At 48.8% G+C, this 18,854-nt stretch overlaps 1 protein-coding gene across 2 annotated transcripts in view; it reads left to right on the forward strand.

Moving 5' to 3' along the window:
* Positions 1 to 18,854, forward strand: part of CRLS1 (cardiolipin synthase 1) — a 133,137-nt gene that overhangs the window by 65,411 nt on the left and 48,872 nt on the right. For both annotated transcript variants that reach the window (XR_013596251.1, XM_078649517.1), the window contains exon 4: positions 981 to 1,066. Coding sequence is in view for 1 of the 2 variants with exons in the window: in XM_078649517.1 (XP_078505643.1) it covers positions 981 to 1,066 (86 nt within the window). In the remaining variant the exon portion in view is untranslated. The remainder of the gene's footprint in view (positions 1 to 980; positions 1,067 to 18,854) is intronic.

Genomic DNA, 18,854 nt, shown 5'->3' on the forward strand with positions numbered 1-18,854 from the left:
TTAGTTATTACAAATATGTAAATTATCTTTCACCAACTGAAACGTGCATTGAATGTTTCTGTTAGAGATCCTGGTACGCAACATTACAATGGCCGAAATTGGAGATGTTTTCCCGTTGTAACTTGCAGTGTATGTGAAGAGTGGCTGGATGGGTATAAATTGCATCTGAGAGCGGATGTGTGTTTTTATGTAAGTGAATGAGTGAGTGGTTTTGTGATATGGGGATAGAAATAGGTGCACACGTGACATGCAGTCTAAGGCGGTGTTTTTGTAGAGAATGTATAAAAAAAATGTCTCCGCTACGAAAATGTGTTTTGATATTGATGAAATGAGGCGTAACTAATTAAAACCTTACCTGTGAACATTTGTAAATATAGCATCAAGCACTAACTTGGTTAAAAAAAACGACAACAAACTAAAATAATATGCTAAGGTAACATGCATATGTGGTTTTAAATTGTTTCTAGTCAGCCCACTGGGCACTTTGAGCAGCCATTGATGAGATACAGGTCGTTTGGGATTTTTTGTTATTATTGTTTAGTTTTCTGATTTCCCCCTTATCCCAGACCGCAGATTACCAGGGGGTACCTCTTTTATTTTGTGTAACAGCCATGTCTTGTCACAATAGTAAATAAAGGTCAGATACTGTAGAAGCCCATGGTAACATTTAAAAAGGTTTCCTGTGTACATGCCAGCAATAGTAGTACGAAGTCTTTAAATTGGGTCTGTGATTTACTTGAAAGCATACAGAATGTTCCCATTAGCTTATTTGTTTTTATCGTCGTTCTTTCACCTGTGGTATGTTGAAACATGATCCATCGCTGAATTTGTGGACTGTGTATACATTTCGTAATTCAAATATATTTATTGAAATAGGTAAGTAGTGGATTGTTTATGATTATTGTCTTTTGTTTAAAAAAAAAAAAAAAAACAATCAGCAGTGATGTACCATTGAGTTTGTTTTTTGTTTCATTACTTAGTGCCACTGACTGCAATGATCGTGTTGAGGGACATTGTCTTAATTGCTGCTGTTTTTTATGTACGATACCAAACCCTTCCACCACCTGTAAGTATTATCAGCAGTTTTATCAGCTAATTTTGCCTAACATATTTTTTAAAAGCAAAAATATTTTTAGGTAGTATATTTTGACTGTCAATCCATCAGTCTCTTGCAGTATTTTGATCAGGCATAAAAAAATTGATTATGCAAGTTTTTCCTAAGGTCTTACAGCTGACAGATCAAAATGATTATGCAGACATGTTCTGCTATGCATACTACTAGAAAACGACCTTAACCCCTACACTTCTGGGCCTCATCACGTTTAGCCTTTTTTTTTTAGCTATTTGGTGTAGTTCGCGCTTAGGCCCCCATAACATTTTCTCCACATAAGCTGCCCAGGCCTAATTAACGCCCTTGTTTCCCTACATCCTGGGGAGTCTAAAGGTACCACAGGTTTGAAGATTCACCTGGAGGGGACTGAGAGATTTGCCAAAATTTAGCTACATTTAGTTCTTTTGGGTGAAAATGTGCTGCAGAAGAAAGCTGTTTCCCTTCAAAAGGCATCAAGAAAGGGTTTGCAGTACTAAAAATCACCATATTCACAGCTTTCAGCAACACACAGACTGGAATAAAAAAACAAAGTTTTGGCATTTTACTGGGAGATAGCCCAATTTACCTATTTTTTTGCTTTCAGCCTCCAGTTTGTGGTGAAAACTGGGTTGAAACCATGGTGGATGCCGGAAACCTATACATTTCGGAACTAGACAAAAGTTTGTATTCAGCAAGGGCTCATTTGTGTAGATCTTTCAAAGTGTTCCTATTCAAAAATAGCAGTTAAAAAAAATATATTGAAATTGAGTTGGGGAAAAAACAGCCATTTATGTCTACGTTTTCATCTGTAACTTATGGCAGATTTTCGAAACCAATATATCGTGTCTGGTGGACCCTTCTGGTTGTGGGGATGTATGGGGCTTGTAGGTTCTTCAAGAACGAGAGGTACCCAGAGCCAACAACCGTGCTGCACCATACAATGTTTTTTTATGGTGTACCGACTATTCAGAAATTCAAATGGTAAACAATAAAGAATGGAAAAAGGGTATGAAGAAAAAGTCTGTAATTCTGAAATATACACTGACTTGAGGAGCACAGCACTTGTTTGTACATCTCTGAATGTATGGGTACCCATACTAGCATGTTTCAGAGGGCATTTTGTAAAATTACACACTTGCTTACATTTGAAAGGCATAAACGTAGATATATTCAACTAGTGATAACAAATGTTCGACTATTCTATATTCTATTCTGTTTATATGGCTCTCAATAAAAATGATAACCCACTTGTGCGGCTGGACCGTGCACCTGTGACACAAACGCCCCAAAACGTGACCTATGTGGCACATATTTCACCCATGTGTTTTTTACAAGGTAGCTAGCTTTGGATTTTGGTACCCAGCTCAGCTGGTACCTCGGGAAACCTACTAAACCAGTACATATTTAAAAACTAGACACTCTTGAGGAGTCCAGGTTGGGGTGACTTGCGTGGCTTTCACCTGTGTTTTTTTTTTTTACCCAGAATCCTCTGCAAATCTCAATCATTTCCTCAGAGAAATGCAAGGAAAATGTGTTTCTTAGGTAACGTTCTAGAATCTGCAGTCAACCACACATTTTTCCAAGAACAACGGTGCCTCAGTTGTGTGGGTAGGCCCAGTGCCCGCAACACAAAAGGGTGCCAAACGCAACATAGACACATCACCTTTTCCACTGAAAAATTATGTGTTTTTCCATGTGGGTAGCTCTGGATTTCAGGGCCCCAGCTCAGCCGGCACCTGGGGAAACCTACCAAACCAGCACATCTTTGGAAACTCGACACCCAGGAGAGACTAGGGTGAGATGGCTCTCGTCCGTTTTTTGTTTCGCCCAGTATCCTTTGCAAATCTCAAACTTTGCCTCAAAAAACAAAATTTCCTTGCTTTTCTGTAAGGAAGTGTCCTGGAGTCTGAAGGCAGACACAAATTTCCTGCCAGCCAGCATTCCCCCAAGTTTCCAGAGAAAATACCTGCCTGAAACACCGTATCTGCCCTCTGGAGCAGGTGGAATTCCAAAACCAAAGTCTTCTAAGGGGAGCAACCCTTGACCAAGGAGTCGCTCCCCGTGATCATCATATAAAAATCCCTAGCATCCGGTGAGTCCATCCCCCAAAATGCTGAGAAATACATCCGTGGTGGTCTAGTGGATGGATTCCTGCTCCACAATTGTGGCCCCACCTACGATTGAGGAGCAGGAATCCACATCAAACAGGCACGTGGGTAGGGAAAACTCTTTCCTACCAAAAAACCCCCCCAAAAAACAGGAGAAGGATTTGCCTTTGGAAGGTCCTCTCTGATGACACGCTGAAGTCAAATGGCTTATTTGTATATATTATACGCTTATTTTCTACTTTGTTGCAGCTCTGGACAAGTGTAGAAAATGTGAATATTTAATAAGTTGGTTTAAGTCACAAAGTCTAGCAATACCAAAGCTCGCTCACAGCCCTGTCACTGTTTTTGTAGGCCATGCAGGTTCTTCTGCTCAAGGATGCGGGTGCAGCGACACCCAGGGCCCCCTAACTATGGGGCTGATTTATGTGTTAGCAGTAGGGATACTCCGCTGCAATGGTGATGAAGTACCTTTACCACCGACATAATGGTCCGGCCACCTGATTTAAATGCAGGCAGACCTTCAGTGTAATACCGGTGGAGACTACTCAGTCTCTGCAATGGTTACACCCCTCCGACGAAGTAAAGACCGTCTGAGGTTGGCCTGTATATCGTTCTACCTAATTTAGATGGACGGGCATACAGGTCTGTTTTCACTTTTTGTCACCGCCAGGAAATCCCAAGTGTTAAAGGGCAGTGAAAACTATTGAATGCCCCTGGCCAACTTCCATGGCAAGGATGGCATTCATTATTTTGTTTCCCAAAATTAAAATCCAGCTTCAGGAATTTATTTTTGAAAATAAAAAAATACATTTGAAGGGTCTGTCATGTTTTCGGTACTGTGCGTCATACTTTAAAAACTATGGCACTGATAAACTTATTCTAAAGATTCAATATGCTAGATGTTTGGAGGTTGCAAAGCCCCTCAGAGAAGGACCACACATTTTACTTGTTTCCCCATAACTCATATTCACGGATAGATTTATTTTTGGTATCAGGGAAAGATATAAGCAGGGTCGACCAATCAACCATTTAACCTGCATTACATTGACGTGAAGAACTGTAATCTTCATTCTCAGGGAATACTTACTAATAAAAAAGAACTTGGCACAGAAGCTGAAAATATGAAAAGACATCTTTATTAAATTTAATAAGGGAGGCCATGTCACACAGAAGCCGTAGCAACTGAATGAGGTAGTCTGAGGAATACAGAGAACAGAGGCCTTTTATATGCTTGGGTTACAAACTTCAGCATACAAGTAAGGGGCAGTCCTAGCTTTTGCAAGCATGCAAAATGCCTAACATTCCTTCTTACACAAGCCGGACAAACCCATAATAATAGGACCACAACCCATATCATAAACAGACCATAAAAGAAGGAACAGAAAACAGATAAGGGGTGTGTGTGTGCATACCAAACTCTACAATGTCTTGTGCTTTGATCCTCAATCTTGATCAGCTAAAGGGCAGGAACTGGTTTAACAAGGTCAGCTTCAGGCAACAGGGTCAGTTCACTCAGGTCAAACAGTCAGCATGAACTCGAGCTAAGGTCTACATGTCCTTAAAAGACTGGTTTCAGCCACAATCATGGCCTATGTGAGGGCAACCACAAAATGGCTGCCATACACAAAATGGAACCCACGGGTTCAGAATTCACAGAACCTCAGACCCTCCTTTTGCCCTTACATAGGCAATCACTCAGTCTGTGTCTGAATCGATGTCAATATTATCCGTTATTCCCTTCACTAAGGCACTATTACTTGAGTTATCTTTCATGGAACACAAGGGATAGACTTCGTTGGCATAAATAAACATCGTCTGATATGCCCATACAGACCCATTGTAACTAAATGGCAGAACCAAAATAGGGAATACCTCTATCTGTAGTATGTGGCATAAGACCACACACCCAACAATTAGTGGTGTTCACTACCAACTGGTGTTGATGCAGAAGCTGTACAAAAGAATTATTCACAAATTCCGACCTTCTAATCTGCTCGTGTTCAGGTAAGATATGAAAAGAATGCAAAGAAGTAGTAGTAGGAAAAGACATAGGTTGGGAGGTGGGTGCAGAAGTCAATTGGGTAGTGATAACAATCCTACCCACAAAAGACAACCTCATGCTTAAAAATACAAAAAAACATGTTATTAAGAACATATGGACTACAGGAGAAAGTAATGACCACTATTACAAACAAAATTATAATTTTCACAACACTAAGCAAAAGCAAATCCTAAAATTATCTAATAACATTTTAGGGCTCCTTCAGAAACTTATTATATATTCAGGTGAAACAGTGGCGATCCTTATTAATGCTCTCAGATGAAAAGGGATACTCTTCCACAGAGAATGGACTTTATTCTGCTTTTACTAAACAGAATACTACTTTAAAACAATGCCAGCAAAACAGCAAAAATTAGTCTCCTAACACCCATTATATGCAATCGCACGGAAACCACTTGTGAAACCAACTATGCCCAGAGTCCGTTCAAAAGCCTCTCTGGCAGGCTTCTATTGTCCATCAAATCTTCTTTTGTTGTTTTATTCCGCATGGGCCTCTCCATTCAGGCCTTTCATGTAAATGGTGCGTCTCAGTATCCGTTGGAGTGCCCTCGTGGCAAACACTCATAGCTCATTCGAAAGTCTCAATGTCTCAAGGCAGTGCACCAGTATCTCTCCTCTGCGGCAGACACTACAGATAGCATGATCTTCATTGATCATGAGCACAAATCATCTCGTGCAGACCCGGGACCATTCTCAGACTCCAACACTCATCATTCAGTGTCAGAGGACGCTCAGGGTGCTCTTTCATGGGCACCAGAATGGAGTGCCTTTTGCCAATCTTGGATCCTCCGGTGCACTGCACTTCCGTTGGAGCAAAGGAAAAGGGGGTGTGTGGCCAAAACTCAGGCCAAGGGACTCAAGGGACTGCACACTGTCAGAGGTTACCAGTACATGACAGGCGCTCTTTTGCACTGAAAATCTGGGTCTGTGATGTATAATGCCGTCTGATGGAGCAAGTGCGATGCTTTCAACAGTTCATTGTATAACAAGGGGACTGAAAACAGGTGGCCTGCAATCTTCAAAGGAGTGGCCATACGCCATGGGACAATTCTGCGTTGAAATACACTGTCATTCTCAAAGGCAATACAAAAACAAAGGCAGTAGGCAAAACCGTGCCTCTAGGCTCTTCAATTGGGTTTCCGTGTGAGAGCATATCCTATACCATCTAAGGGTAGATAGCGACATGGGAATTCTATCTGAATGGATGTCCTCACACATAGTGGCATCGTCTAATGGGGTAAACACATTTTATCTCGATGATTACATATAGGTGTTCCTAAATTCCTTATCTAGAACATCTCAAAAGAAAAATCGCATAATACAGATTATCAGGGAAAACAGTCTGGTTATACAAAAGGGAATTATACATAAGATGGAGGTCCATGGTGCATTACTGCAATCTGAAAGTGTGAACCTGAATAATTCACCAACAATAAAGAAATGGGCCAACTGGTGAAAAGAATATGGGAAAGGGAAATGGAACTAGGACACAGCTAAAATCCCAATAACTAGGCACGATGCGCTTGGGTGATAGTCAGGCATGTGACACAATACTAAGAGTATGGGTGATACACAAAAGGTCAAAATAATACACAAATTTAGGGGGCGTGGCTTGGCGGGCGAAGATGGCGGTCGCAGCGTAGTAGAGCTCCCGCCAGCCCAGTCATAATCCGCTTATTTATCCTGGCCCCCGAGCCCGCTAACTGTCCTACCTGTGTGGCGAGGGTTCCTGGCAGCACCCAGATCTCCCCGGTGTGCCGAATCACTCCTTCTGCCGCTCCGGTGAGCCGGGATCGTCTGCAACGAGGTGCGGCCTGGAGTCTGTAGGCGGAGCCGGGACCTCGATTTTCGGAGTCGGCGGCCGGCGGCCGGTGGTCGGGCCGGTCGGGCGATTCCCTGGCCAGAGACTGCAGCGCCGTAGGTTAGAGGAGCCACTGTGGGGCCCTGTGGAGCGGCCTTGCGCACCGGGGCGACCCCTAGACGACGCAGAGTTGCTGCGGCCTGTGCGGACCCCGAGCAGCCGGGGCCTTGAGTTTCGCGACCCCGGACTGGCCCGGGCCCGGATTACGGTGAGTCGACGCGGATGGTCCCTGGTGTTGGTGGGGCAGTGGCCGTGCCCGGAGAGACCGCCAGACAAGTGCAGGAGGTGCCCGGAGGGGCGGCTCACGGCTGGGGCCCGTCTGCCCCGTGGGCTGGACTTCTATGGTGGTGTGCGACCAGTGGCGTGCTTCCTTTGCCTGGGCCCGGGGCTGCCTGGTACTAGTGGCGCGACGGGGGAGATCCCTGATTGATTCTGCTGTGGCGGTGGGGAGACTTCAGACCCTAGGGACATCGGAGGGGAACTGCGGCCTGCCTGGCCCTGGAGACGCCGGGGCCTCGAGTTTGGCGATCCCCCGCCCGGCAACATCTTCATTGGCTCCCAGACAGGGGAGCGGACGCTGTGCGGCCCGGGGTGCAGGAGGGTCGAGTGCCGCATCAAGATTGGAGTGCTGGGACTGTCACAGCTGTACTAGTTGAGGCGGTGGATCGGATATATATAGAGCTATCCGGTGGGGCCCATATCCGAGCCTGGAGAGACATACCTGCTGCCCTGGTGTGGACCGGGAGCCGACCCGGCGATGGTACACGACGGATTGTGAGTGCCCCCTCCCCCCCCCCCCCCCCCCCCCCACTCTAGTGTGCCTGCTTGTGAAGCGCAGTGAAGAGACTTGTGGCCCCGGGGGTGGTGTGGTGTCTGTGCCAGTCAGCTGGAGGAGCCTGGTGCCTGCCTCGCATATGCTGCATTGGGACCCGAGCGGGGTCCGGGGGAGCCTAGAGGGCCGGTGTGGCTTGGTTGCCCTGTGATTCGGGGCCCTACTGTGCACGTCCTGGTTCGCAGATCTTGGCGGGGGCCTGGACCTGGACCTTCGAGACCCCGAGCAGGTGAGGAGACGGATCTATATTTGCACCGCTGGTTGGGGCGGACGTATTCTGCCGGAGGCCTGCCGCCCGGAGCTTTGCAGTGGCCTTAGCCCTGAGTGACGACGAGAACTCCTGCTAGCTGGGTGCCTGGCCTCTGGGGGTGCTCGTTGGGGACGGCCTCCAGGCCTTGACTGTGGTTACCTTGGGCCCCCCGAGTGGACTCTGTTGTTGAATTGCAGTGGGTGAAGGGCCTACCGTGGGCGCGGAGCGGTCCGCCCACCTTCTGCTGACCATGACGAGAGGCGGGGGCGGCGCTGGATCCGCCAAGCAAGGACCGATCGACAAATTCACTGGACCCAGTGTGGGATCCGGGACCTCCGGGGGCGGCCAGGGCACGGGACCCGATAACGCGGCCCTGATGGCCGCCATTACACAATCCAGGGACATGCTTGATGCCAAGATTGGTGCGGTGGGAGCCGATGTCATGCTACTACGTCAGGACCTCCGCAATGCCGTTGCTCGCATCACAGAGACCGAAACCAGGATCACAGGGGTGGAGGATGATGTAGATACCCTGAAAAAGAAAGTGGCAGAAATGGACAGGATCCAAAAGGGGCTGGCACTCCGCATCGAGGATGCAGAAGGGCGAGCGCGCAGGAATAATCTGCGTTTCGTGGGATTTCCGGAGGACTGCGAGAAGGGGCCCATGGATGCGTTCCTGACGCGCTGGCTGGAGGGCTGGCTTCCCCCGGACGTCCTGTCGCGCTGCTTTGTGGTGGAGCGCGCCCATAGAGCCCTGATGCAGAAACCGCCGGTGGGAGAACTGCCACGTCCGGTCATAGCTAAAATCCTCAACTTCCACGACAGGGACACTATACTCCGCGAAGCGAGGGCCAAGGAGACTTTGCTGTTTGACAATCACAGGATTATGATTTTCCCAGACTATACTAAGATGGTGCAGCAGCAGCGCCGTTCCTTCCAGGATGCGAAGGCCAAACTGCGTGGTCTGAAGATCCAATATTCGCTGCTGTACCCGGCTCGTCTTCGAGTCGTCTTTTAATCCAAGACCCACTTCTTTGATACCCCGGAGGCAGTGTTTGGCTGGACTGATGAGACGACCAGGCTCCGACCGAACGCCCAACCGGGCTTGAACCCCGGATCATCGCGTGGGTCGTCGCAGGAGAGGGGCGAATCTTCCATCAGGGGTAAACGACACAGGAAATCTCGATCACGGCGGCGCTCCCGATCCGGGGGTGGTCCTCTGGATGGTGCACAGTCTGACACTGCTCAATCCGGGACTGGGAATTGAAGGCTGTGGGACCTCTTTCTTGCCTCCCTGGCTACTCTTCGTCATTGGACTTTACGGGAGGCCCTGAGTGGTTGCCGCGTCGATCGAGTGACTAACATCTGGTGTGGTGAGATCTGGAGCATGGCTTGACTCAGGAGGGGCGATATAGACGTTGTCTGACTGCCTCGCTCCATTCGAGCTGTGGTACAATTGTGGTTCAATGGGGCTCGGGGTACTGGCCTGTGGGCGGCCTAGTCCTCTCACGTTCGGGGGGGCGGCCCTAAGGGAAGGTACCGTTAGTTGGGGGGAGTAGTGGGATCCATTGGTATGGGCGGCTTTGGGTGCTCTGTTTTGGGCCTGAAGCTCCCCATGCCGCGACAGATACTTCAGTGTTTCATGAGGTATAGGGGTGGGGGAGGGGGGATAGACGGACGTTGGGTAGTTGGAGGGGTTGTGTTAGTGGGCAGGGATGGGGGGTAAGGGGTGTTTTGACGGGGATGCACGTGATTTTTGCTGCAGTGATTTACATGGTACTAGGCGCCTGGGCTGGGTCCTGGGGCTTTCAGAGACTTTCCCATCAAGACTATGGGTGATTTCCCGAAGAAAGCGCTCGCTAGTGGTTCTATGCGAATCTTAAGTTGGAATGTAAGGGGGATGTTGGACAAAATTAAGCGTGGGGCAGTGCTGCGCTGGGGTTAGAGGGACTCAGCGGATGTTATGCTGTTACAGGAGACACATATGTTGGGAACGAAGGTACTGAGTTTACAATGTTTTGGATATACCCAGGTGTTTCATGCAGGGTTTTCCAGGGGCTCGAGGGGGGTGGCCATCCTCATTCATCGACGACTGTCGTATACCCACGAGCGTCATTGGCTCGATCCCCAAGGTCGATATGTGTTTGTTAAGGGTGTGATTGGTGCGGAGCCAGTGGTGTTTGGCAGTGTGTATGCTCCCCCTCCTCTACAATGGTCCCTGGCAGAGCGCCTATTTGAATTGTGGGCCGAGATCCCTGATTCCTTGGCTGTGATAGGTGGCGACTGGAACGATGTGGTGGATATGTGCCTGGACAGAAAGAGGCTGCAAGGGGCTGCGGTGACAACCTCCCCTACACGTTTGAAAGCGATGATTGATGGGTTGGGCTGGGTGGATGCCTGGAGACATTTGCATGTCAGGACGCGTGAGTACACGTATGTGTCTGCTGTACATGGCTCCTTCTCCCGGCTGGACTGTGTGTTTGTACCAGGGGCCTTTCTCGACAGAGTGAAGCAGGCCGAGATTCAGCCTCGGGGGCTGTCTGACCACTCCCCGGTCGTAGTACGGATTGAACTGCGCACGTCGCACCAGCCATTCCGGTGGCGGATGTCCTCGTGGCATCTCCAGTAGGCAGATTATACAACACACATGCGCGGAGCGATTGCCCACTACTGGCAGGAGAACCTGACAGAGGGAGTGGATGGTATGACGGTCTGGGAGGCCATGAAGCCCATATTGAGGGGCGTGGATATAGCCTGGTGTGCTGCTGCCCGTCGAAGTCAACGAGAGGCCACAGTGGCAGCGGCGGCTAGGGTGGGAGTATTAGAGAATCGGTGTCGGGAAGACGGTGACGGTGTAGCGCTGAGACTGCTCCTGCAGGCGCAGCAATCCTACGCCTCGGTCCTACTAGACGAAGCTCGACAAGCCTGGCTGGCGACACAGAGCAGGGTTTACCAGTGGGGCGACAAGTCCTGCACCATGCTCAATAGGCTGTGTCAACAAACTCTACAGCCAATTACTCTACCGGGCCTCACGGACGGAGAAGGGATTGCCATGACAGATCCTGCTGCCCTTGCGGCAAGCTTTGCTGGCTACTATACGGTACAATACGCCCCTAGGGACAGTCTCCCACCAGAGGCGATTGACAAGTTCATGGCTGACCTTCCCCCCGTGCGATATCGGATGAAGCCAGAACAGCCCTAGACCTTCCCTTGACGGCGGAGGAACTGGGTGATGCACTGGGACAACTCAACACTGGTAAGGCGCCCGGACCGAGCGGACTCCCCAGTGAATTCTACAAGAAATTCCACTTGCAGCTGGGACCGCACTATCAGCGGGCTTTGGAGGCAGCGCGGGAACGTGGTAGCTTACCGGCGGACTGGCGTCAGGCTGAAATCGTAGTCTTCCAGAAACCGGGCTGGCCTCCCGACAGACACGAGTCGTATCGCCCAATATCTCTAATCAACTTTGAAGCCAAATTGTTGGCCAAAGCATTGGCGAATCGCCTCCTCCCGTATATAGTGGACTTGGTCCACCCGGATCAAGCGGGCTTTATGCCGGGTAGAGCGACAAGACACAATATCAGACGGGCGCAGGTGGCGGTAGACGCGATGGGAGCGACTGGAGAACAGGCGGCGCTACTACTGGAGGACATTGACAGGGCGTTCGACTCTGTCAGCTGGACTTACCTCTTCGCCCTTTTGCCGCGTCTCAATCTGGGTCCGGTTTTTGTCTCGTACGTCAGGCTGTTATACACGGACATCACCGCCTCGGTGCGTATTTCAGGAGCCATTTCGGAGAGATTCCCGGTTGCTAGGGGGACCCGGCAGGGGTGCCCCCTATCCCCTTACCTCTTTGCATTGGTCATGGAACCACTGGCCGCGTGGGTGCGCATTGATGCGCAGCTTCGTGGCTTTGTGTGGGGAGCGGGACTTTCGAACAGGATCGCGCTGTACACGGATGATGTCCTTTTCTTTATGACCGACCTTAATCGCTCGGGCCCTCGAATCTTGGAAATAATGCACATCTTTGGAGAAGTTTCGGGACTCTTCCTCAACCCGCGCAAATCGACTCTTTGGGTACTGGGGGGAAAGTCCGAGGCACTCTTGGGCCTCTGCTCTACAAGTGGCGATCGGTGGTCTAAAATATCTGGGAGTTTTCCTGTCTGAGTCTGCTGCAATTGCATGGGAGCGCAACATACAGCCGGTATGGGACAAGGTTCAATCGGACGTCAAAACTTGGTCGCGCATGCCTCTTAATATTTATGGCAGGTCCGCAATTTTCAAGATGGTCGCACTTCCTAGACTCTTGTACCAACTGCAAAACCATCCGCACAGGGTCGACCCGCAATGGTTCCGTCGAGTAAATTCAGTGCTGGGTCGATTTTTATGGGCTGGGGGTGCTTCCAGAGTGGCGCTGCGGACTTGTTTCTTGTCCACGTACTGTGGAGGTCTCGCAACATCGGACATTCTATCCTACTATCAAGCCTCCCATTTGTTGGTTCTGAACGAGTGGTGGTACGGTGGACATAGCGATCCGGCATACGCCCTAGAACATCTTCTGATGGGGGACGCCACGCTTCATACTCTGTTGTATTCGGCCGGGCAGCGAAAAAAACTGCCGCAGGCTACTCAGGTAGTCTTCATGATTTGGAGACAGGTGCTGCGCCACATGGGCTGGTGGGGTCGGCTGACGGCGGAAACTCCACTTTGGAACAACGGACAGCTCCCTGCGCTGGCCTCGTTGCGGGGGTTTGGCGGCTGGGACTCCATAGGGATCTCGTCACTTGGCCATGTTCTTACTGGGAATACCCCCAAATCCTTTCAAGCTCTCAGCGCCGAATTTGACATGCCCAAGACCCAATTTTTTAAATACCTACAGCTTCGTCATGCTTTTGCACCGAGTCTGGTAGGGCTGGACCGACTTCTGGAGTTTAGCCCCGTGGAAGCTAAGCTTTTCATGGGAGACCTGGGGGATAAAAAAGTCTCCAAAATTTACCAAACGCTAGTCACTCATTGCTCCTCTTCCCTCCTGTCGTTGAAGGCCTCCTGGGAGGTGGATGTTGGTCCTTTGGATGAAGATGACTGGAGGGAGGCTCTGGAGTCCCCCTGTGGGGCTGCAATAGCTGTGAGACTCCGGTTTATACAGTACAAATACCTGCATAGGGCCTATTACACCAGAGAGAGACTGTGGAAGGCTGGCCTTATTGCTACCCCAGAATGCCTGCGTTGTGGGACTGAGAGAGGCACACTGGTACATACTGTGTGGTCGTGTGTGGGCCTGACCCGGTTCTGGAATGGAGTGTGGAACTGCTTGTCAGAGGTGCTGGGGTGGGATCTTCCTCGTACGCCCAGACTGGGTCTTCTACATATCCTGGATCAAGTGGGTGGTAACATTTATAAGCGTCACCTCCTTCTGCTGGGCCTAGTTGTGGCTAAGCGGGATTTGGCAAGGGCATGGAAGAGTGACCGTGCCCCCCCCACTTGGCGCCTGGAGGGCGGGTTTGGATTTCCTCATGGGGTTGGAATTGCCAGTGTTTGAGGCCAGGGGCTGCCCCTGAAAACATTATAAGATCTGGAAGCGGTGGGCGGACTACAGGGAGCTGACCTTGGAGCCTCCAGTTGACATGGATGATGAACTGCATACCAGTAGAGACCCCGGGGCCTAAATGGCTCCAGGACGCCTATTTTGCTTTAAACTGTATACTGCAGCTGATAGTGATCACGTGCACCGGGATAGGGTGGGATAAGGGGTGGGTAGTGGGGGATTTTGGGGTTGTTGGCCGGGGGTGGGGGTGCGGGAGGGGGGCCAGCTGAACGTTTAGGCTGTTCATGCATTCTGTTGTATGTTGACCACTGACAGTGTCCTCCTGATTATGGAGAACTGTACATATGATCTGCTTAAACATCTAATAAACACGGTTGTGAAAAAAAAAATAATACACAAATTTAAACTCTACCGCTGGCCGCTACACCATATACGGTAATCTCAGCTAATGTTCCAGTTCCTTCTTCAGGGAAAAAAATTAAACCTTGTTTCCTTTATGGTACAAGGCCAAACACTATTTAGGAAGCAGAACAAAACTGACTAATGTAATATAAAAATTAGGTCACCATGCACAAAAGTCACAGATCTATAATTTATCCTTGCGTCCAATTCAGGATACATAATTTTAGGGCTGCCTGTTCCTTAAGGGGAGGGGGCAGTAACGTGACTGTAGGTGAAACCTTGTTTCCTGTATATCTTTTTTATTTTTGTTCAAATACCATTATAGCCAAATTTGACATGCACTGGTGAAGTGTTGTCTGTCTTGCTCACAGGATGAAAAAATATCATATCTGTGAAATTTAGCGCAAATTCACCCAGCTGTTGTACATGATACACATTGTCATGTATATCCCTTCACAACACAGGTAAACTTGTAATATAAGCAGCAACATAAAACAAAAACATGCAAAAAAAGCACAAAACGGACATGTCAAGCCATACTCGCAATATATAAAGCACAAAAAGCATAGACAAAACAATAGCATATATAAATGAGCGGTGACGCACAACACCAGCTCATGTACTAACAATATTCGGGCCTGCTTAATTTGTCAGGTTTAAAATCCTCACCCTCCTTTTGACAGCAAATCCCCAGGTAGTGGAGATTTGGCTGTCAAATGCAACTTACTGTGTGTCGCTTCTGACACACAGGACCAGCAGGAACAATTCATAAAAGGATAAAATGCAAGAATATGTCAAATGCACAAACATTTCTTTTCAAAGAAATTACGCAAAAACACATCTCTTTTCAACCAACCAAACTCGCGTGTCTTGTCAGCCTTAAAATCACCCAGAACAATCCATGAATGATCTGTGAGCAGAAGCAAAAAGAAAAAAAAATACACAACACACAAAAGAGAAACATTTCTCATGACAAACAGACATCAATTATAACTTTTAATCAGAAGACAAAACATAATACACATTAACAGACACAAAAAAAATTCCATTACTTAACTGTTACCATCTTGTCAGTCAGCTTGCAACATGAAGCCCTTTTAACTTTCCAAAAGTAAAATTCTTTCACCGACACTCTGCGTGTCCCGTGCGCCAACACCCTTTGAGGCCCTGCTTTTCCAAGCAATCATTTCTCCATCTGTTTACACTTACTCCTAACTCCCACCTTACTGACCTTAAGGTTAAAATCTGCCTTGCGGGCTCCTCAGCCCTCTTATCTCTTCCTCACTCTTAAGGCTGAAAAAAACAAAAAACCTTCCCAACTCTTTCTAACCTGCAATAACCAACCCTTTTTAAAACACATGATATATATATTACTCCTGTTAGGGGCTACAATTTATTTCTATACTTAGATTATTAAAACAGTTACTGTGACTAATTCGCAAAACATAGTAACATAACATACCAACTTTAGAACAGATGTTTGCTATTACCCTATGCAATGGCACTCATTTCAGCAACATTAAATGAATCTCACTGGGCCATTTAAAAGCAAACCCCAAATGGGGACAGTCTGCAAATTTGTATTACACCTAAATGTATGCATTTACTGAAGCCTAAAGCACTTTAAAGCTATCATAAATGGCAAGAATGCTGTTTTAAATGGTCTATTTTACCCAAATTCGACTTTGATGTTTGGGGCACTTAAAAATAAATATCCTATACTTGTGATACATATTAATCATCCTCAGAATGTTCTTTACAAATTACAGAGATTTTTAATCAGACATATCCCATGTAAATCTTTAGAAAAATGAGTTTTGTACGCCTGCGCGAAGTGAAATGACATATGCTAATGTTCTCATTATGCGGTATAGCACAACTTAAATTAAATTTTAATGCTAGGATGTCATAGTATGAGCATTAAGCTTCATTATTAGTAAAACACGAATTTTGTAGCACTTATTTATTTATTTTTTTTATTGAAAGAAATGGACATACAATAACAATAAAATTTCACAAGGCAAAAAATATATCTAGTACATCGTCGTAGGACCATGAGGGCGGAGCTCAAAACGAAACCACACATGACAATCGATGAGAATAGGGGTAGGGGCAGGCGAGGGGACAAACAGCAAATGTGTCAGGAAGAACAAGTGAACGTCAGGTCAGGGGGACACAGATACATCGGTAGACAAATCGTGAGGTGGAGTACAGATGTTACCCCGATATGCATTCCATTGGGACCAGATACGACCCCATTGTCTGGGACGTCCCCGGGATAGGTATACAGTCTTCTCTCGAAACATGCACCAATCCATGTTCTCCTTCCAGGCTGACAGGGTAGGTGGTCTATGTGAGCCCCAAAGCTGAGCAATGTCCCTTTTGGCGACCTTGTTACCAAGGGCCGCCCACCTAGTTTGTGCGGAATTGTAGTCGTTAGGCTCCCAAACATTGAGCAGACAACGCCTGGCTTCGGGCAGCAGGGACACACCCGTAACATTCCGCATGACATCATGCACTCTGGCCCAGAATCGTACCATCTCCGGGCATTCCCACAATATGTGGAGAAAGGTGCCAGTCATACCACAGCCACGCTTGCACAACCCATCCACGGAGAATCCCATACGTACCAAACAAGGCCCCGTGACATATACTCTGTGCAGTACCTTCAATTGGACAAATCGCAGTCGGGCAGGGATAGCGACCTCTTTAGGCGAAGACAAAGCAGACTGCCAGTCCTCGTCATCTAGCTCCAAGCCGTCAGAGCACCATGCGTCTCTAAGGCGAATCAGTAGGTCTGCTCTGTTATTAATAAGTTTTTTATAAATTAAGGAGATCGTACTGTCGGGTACATGTCCATCAAGGATGCGGTCCTCTAACTGGGAGGATTCAGGAATATCGGTGCCCACTGGGAACACCGACAACAAAGCATGACGGACCTGAGCGTACCGGAAGAACTCAGCGCCGCCCAGGTCATACTCCAGACGCAGCGCGTCGAAGGACTTAACCTTCCCCTTCGACCACAAGTCACCAACCTTGCTTATGCCGATCATGTCCCATTTATCAAACCCTTTCGTCCGCCACAGAGAACCCAAACATCCCGAATCATACAGGGGGGTGGCTCGGGTAAATCTACCACTCCAGCCCAAGGCCGCAGTCGCATCCCGCCACACTCTCACAGCAATCTTAGTGGGACCGGTCAGTGCTCCACGGCGAACACCAGAGTACAGTGCTCTACTGAAGGACCCTCCCGGAAGGATAAGCCTATCCATGGAAAAAGCCGGGGCAGGGCCCGGCGCGTAGGTCGCATGGTTGATTGCGCTGAGCTGGGACGCCCAGTAATAACGTCTGATGTCTGGGAGGGCTATGCCAGTATCAAACCATGGAAGCGTGAGCTTGGAGAGAGCGATACGAGCACGTCCATCCCAGACAAGTTGCCTCTGCAAATTTTCCACTTCACGGAAGTAGCTGGAGGGAATAGGGTCGAAGGAGTTCTGTAGCGCGTACAAGAAACGGGGCAAAGACATCATCAGCGCCGCTCTGCCAAGGGGCGACAGCGGCAACCTACGCCAGCGAGCTACATCAAGTTTAAGTCGCTGGAGAGGAGGCAACAGATTAAGATTATAGCGCATAACGGGATCCAAGGAAATATAAATCCCCAAGTACTTAAAACCGGTTCTCGCCACCTGGAATGGAAATCTACGCGGCAACGGAGGAAGATCTCCCGCCAAAACGTAGACGCAGGATTTAGCCCAATTGATAACGAGACCGGCGTTCTTGCCGAAGGAAGCAAGCACGTCGAAAAGCACGTTGAGGGATTTCCGCGGCGACGTAAGATATAGGAGGATATCGTCTGCGTACAAGGAGACGCGATCCTCGAAATCAGGGGACCATCGAATGCCCCGCATGGACGGTTCCCAACGGAGCCATTCCGCCAACGGTTCAAGAGCGAGAGCAAAGAGCAACGGAGACAACGGACAGCCCTGCCGGGTACCCCGTCCAAGCTCAAAGACGCTAGAGACTCGCCCGTTAACCACTACCTGGGCGAGGGGAGTCTCATAAAGGAGCTTCACCCAGGCAATGAAGCCCGGCCCAAACCCAAATTTCGAGAGGGCCGCCCACACGTAGGGCCATTCGATCGTGTCGAAGGCCATGGTAGCGTCGAGAGAAACCAAAATGGCTGGTTCCGTAAGCGCCCCAACTCTCGCGAGAACTCCATGGAGTCTACGCAGATTCAATGCGGTGTTGCGGTGCGGGATAAAGCTGGACTGATCCGGATGGATCAGGTCTCCAATCACAGTGACCAATCTGTTAGCCAGTGCCTTCGCCAATATCTTGGGTTCGGCGTTGAGCAAAGAGATAGGCCTGTAGGAGGCACAACGGTCCCGAGGCTTACCCTCCTTAGGAATAACAACAATGGTGGCAAGCCGTTGGTCAAGCGGAAGGGAGCCCGATTCCCGGGCCTCCAGAAACATGTCCCTTAAGTGAGGCGCCATTTTGTCGGGCCGTAGCTTGTATAGCTCGATAGGCAAACCATTGGGGCCCAGCGCCTTACCCGAACGAAGTGTACGGGACGCCACTGCGATCTCGTCCACAGTGAACGGGGAATCCAAGAGGTCCCTGTCTGAATCAGAAAGGCGAGGCAAAGCGATATTCCGCAACAATAAATGAGTCTTCCTCGTCCCAATCACAGACCGAGGTATA

Source organism: Lissotriton helveticus, chromosome 6 (assembly GCF_964261635.1).
Source record: "Lissotriton helveticus chromosome 6, aLisHel1.1, whole genome shotgun sequence".
NCBI classification, from domain to species: Eukaryota; Metazoa; Chordata; class Amphibia; order Caudata; family Salamandridae; genus Lissotriton; species Lissotriton helveticus.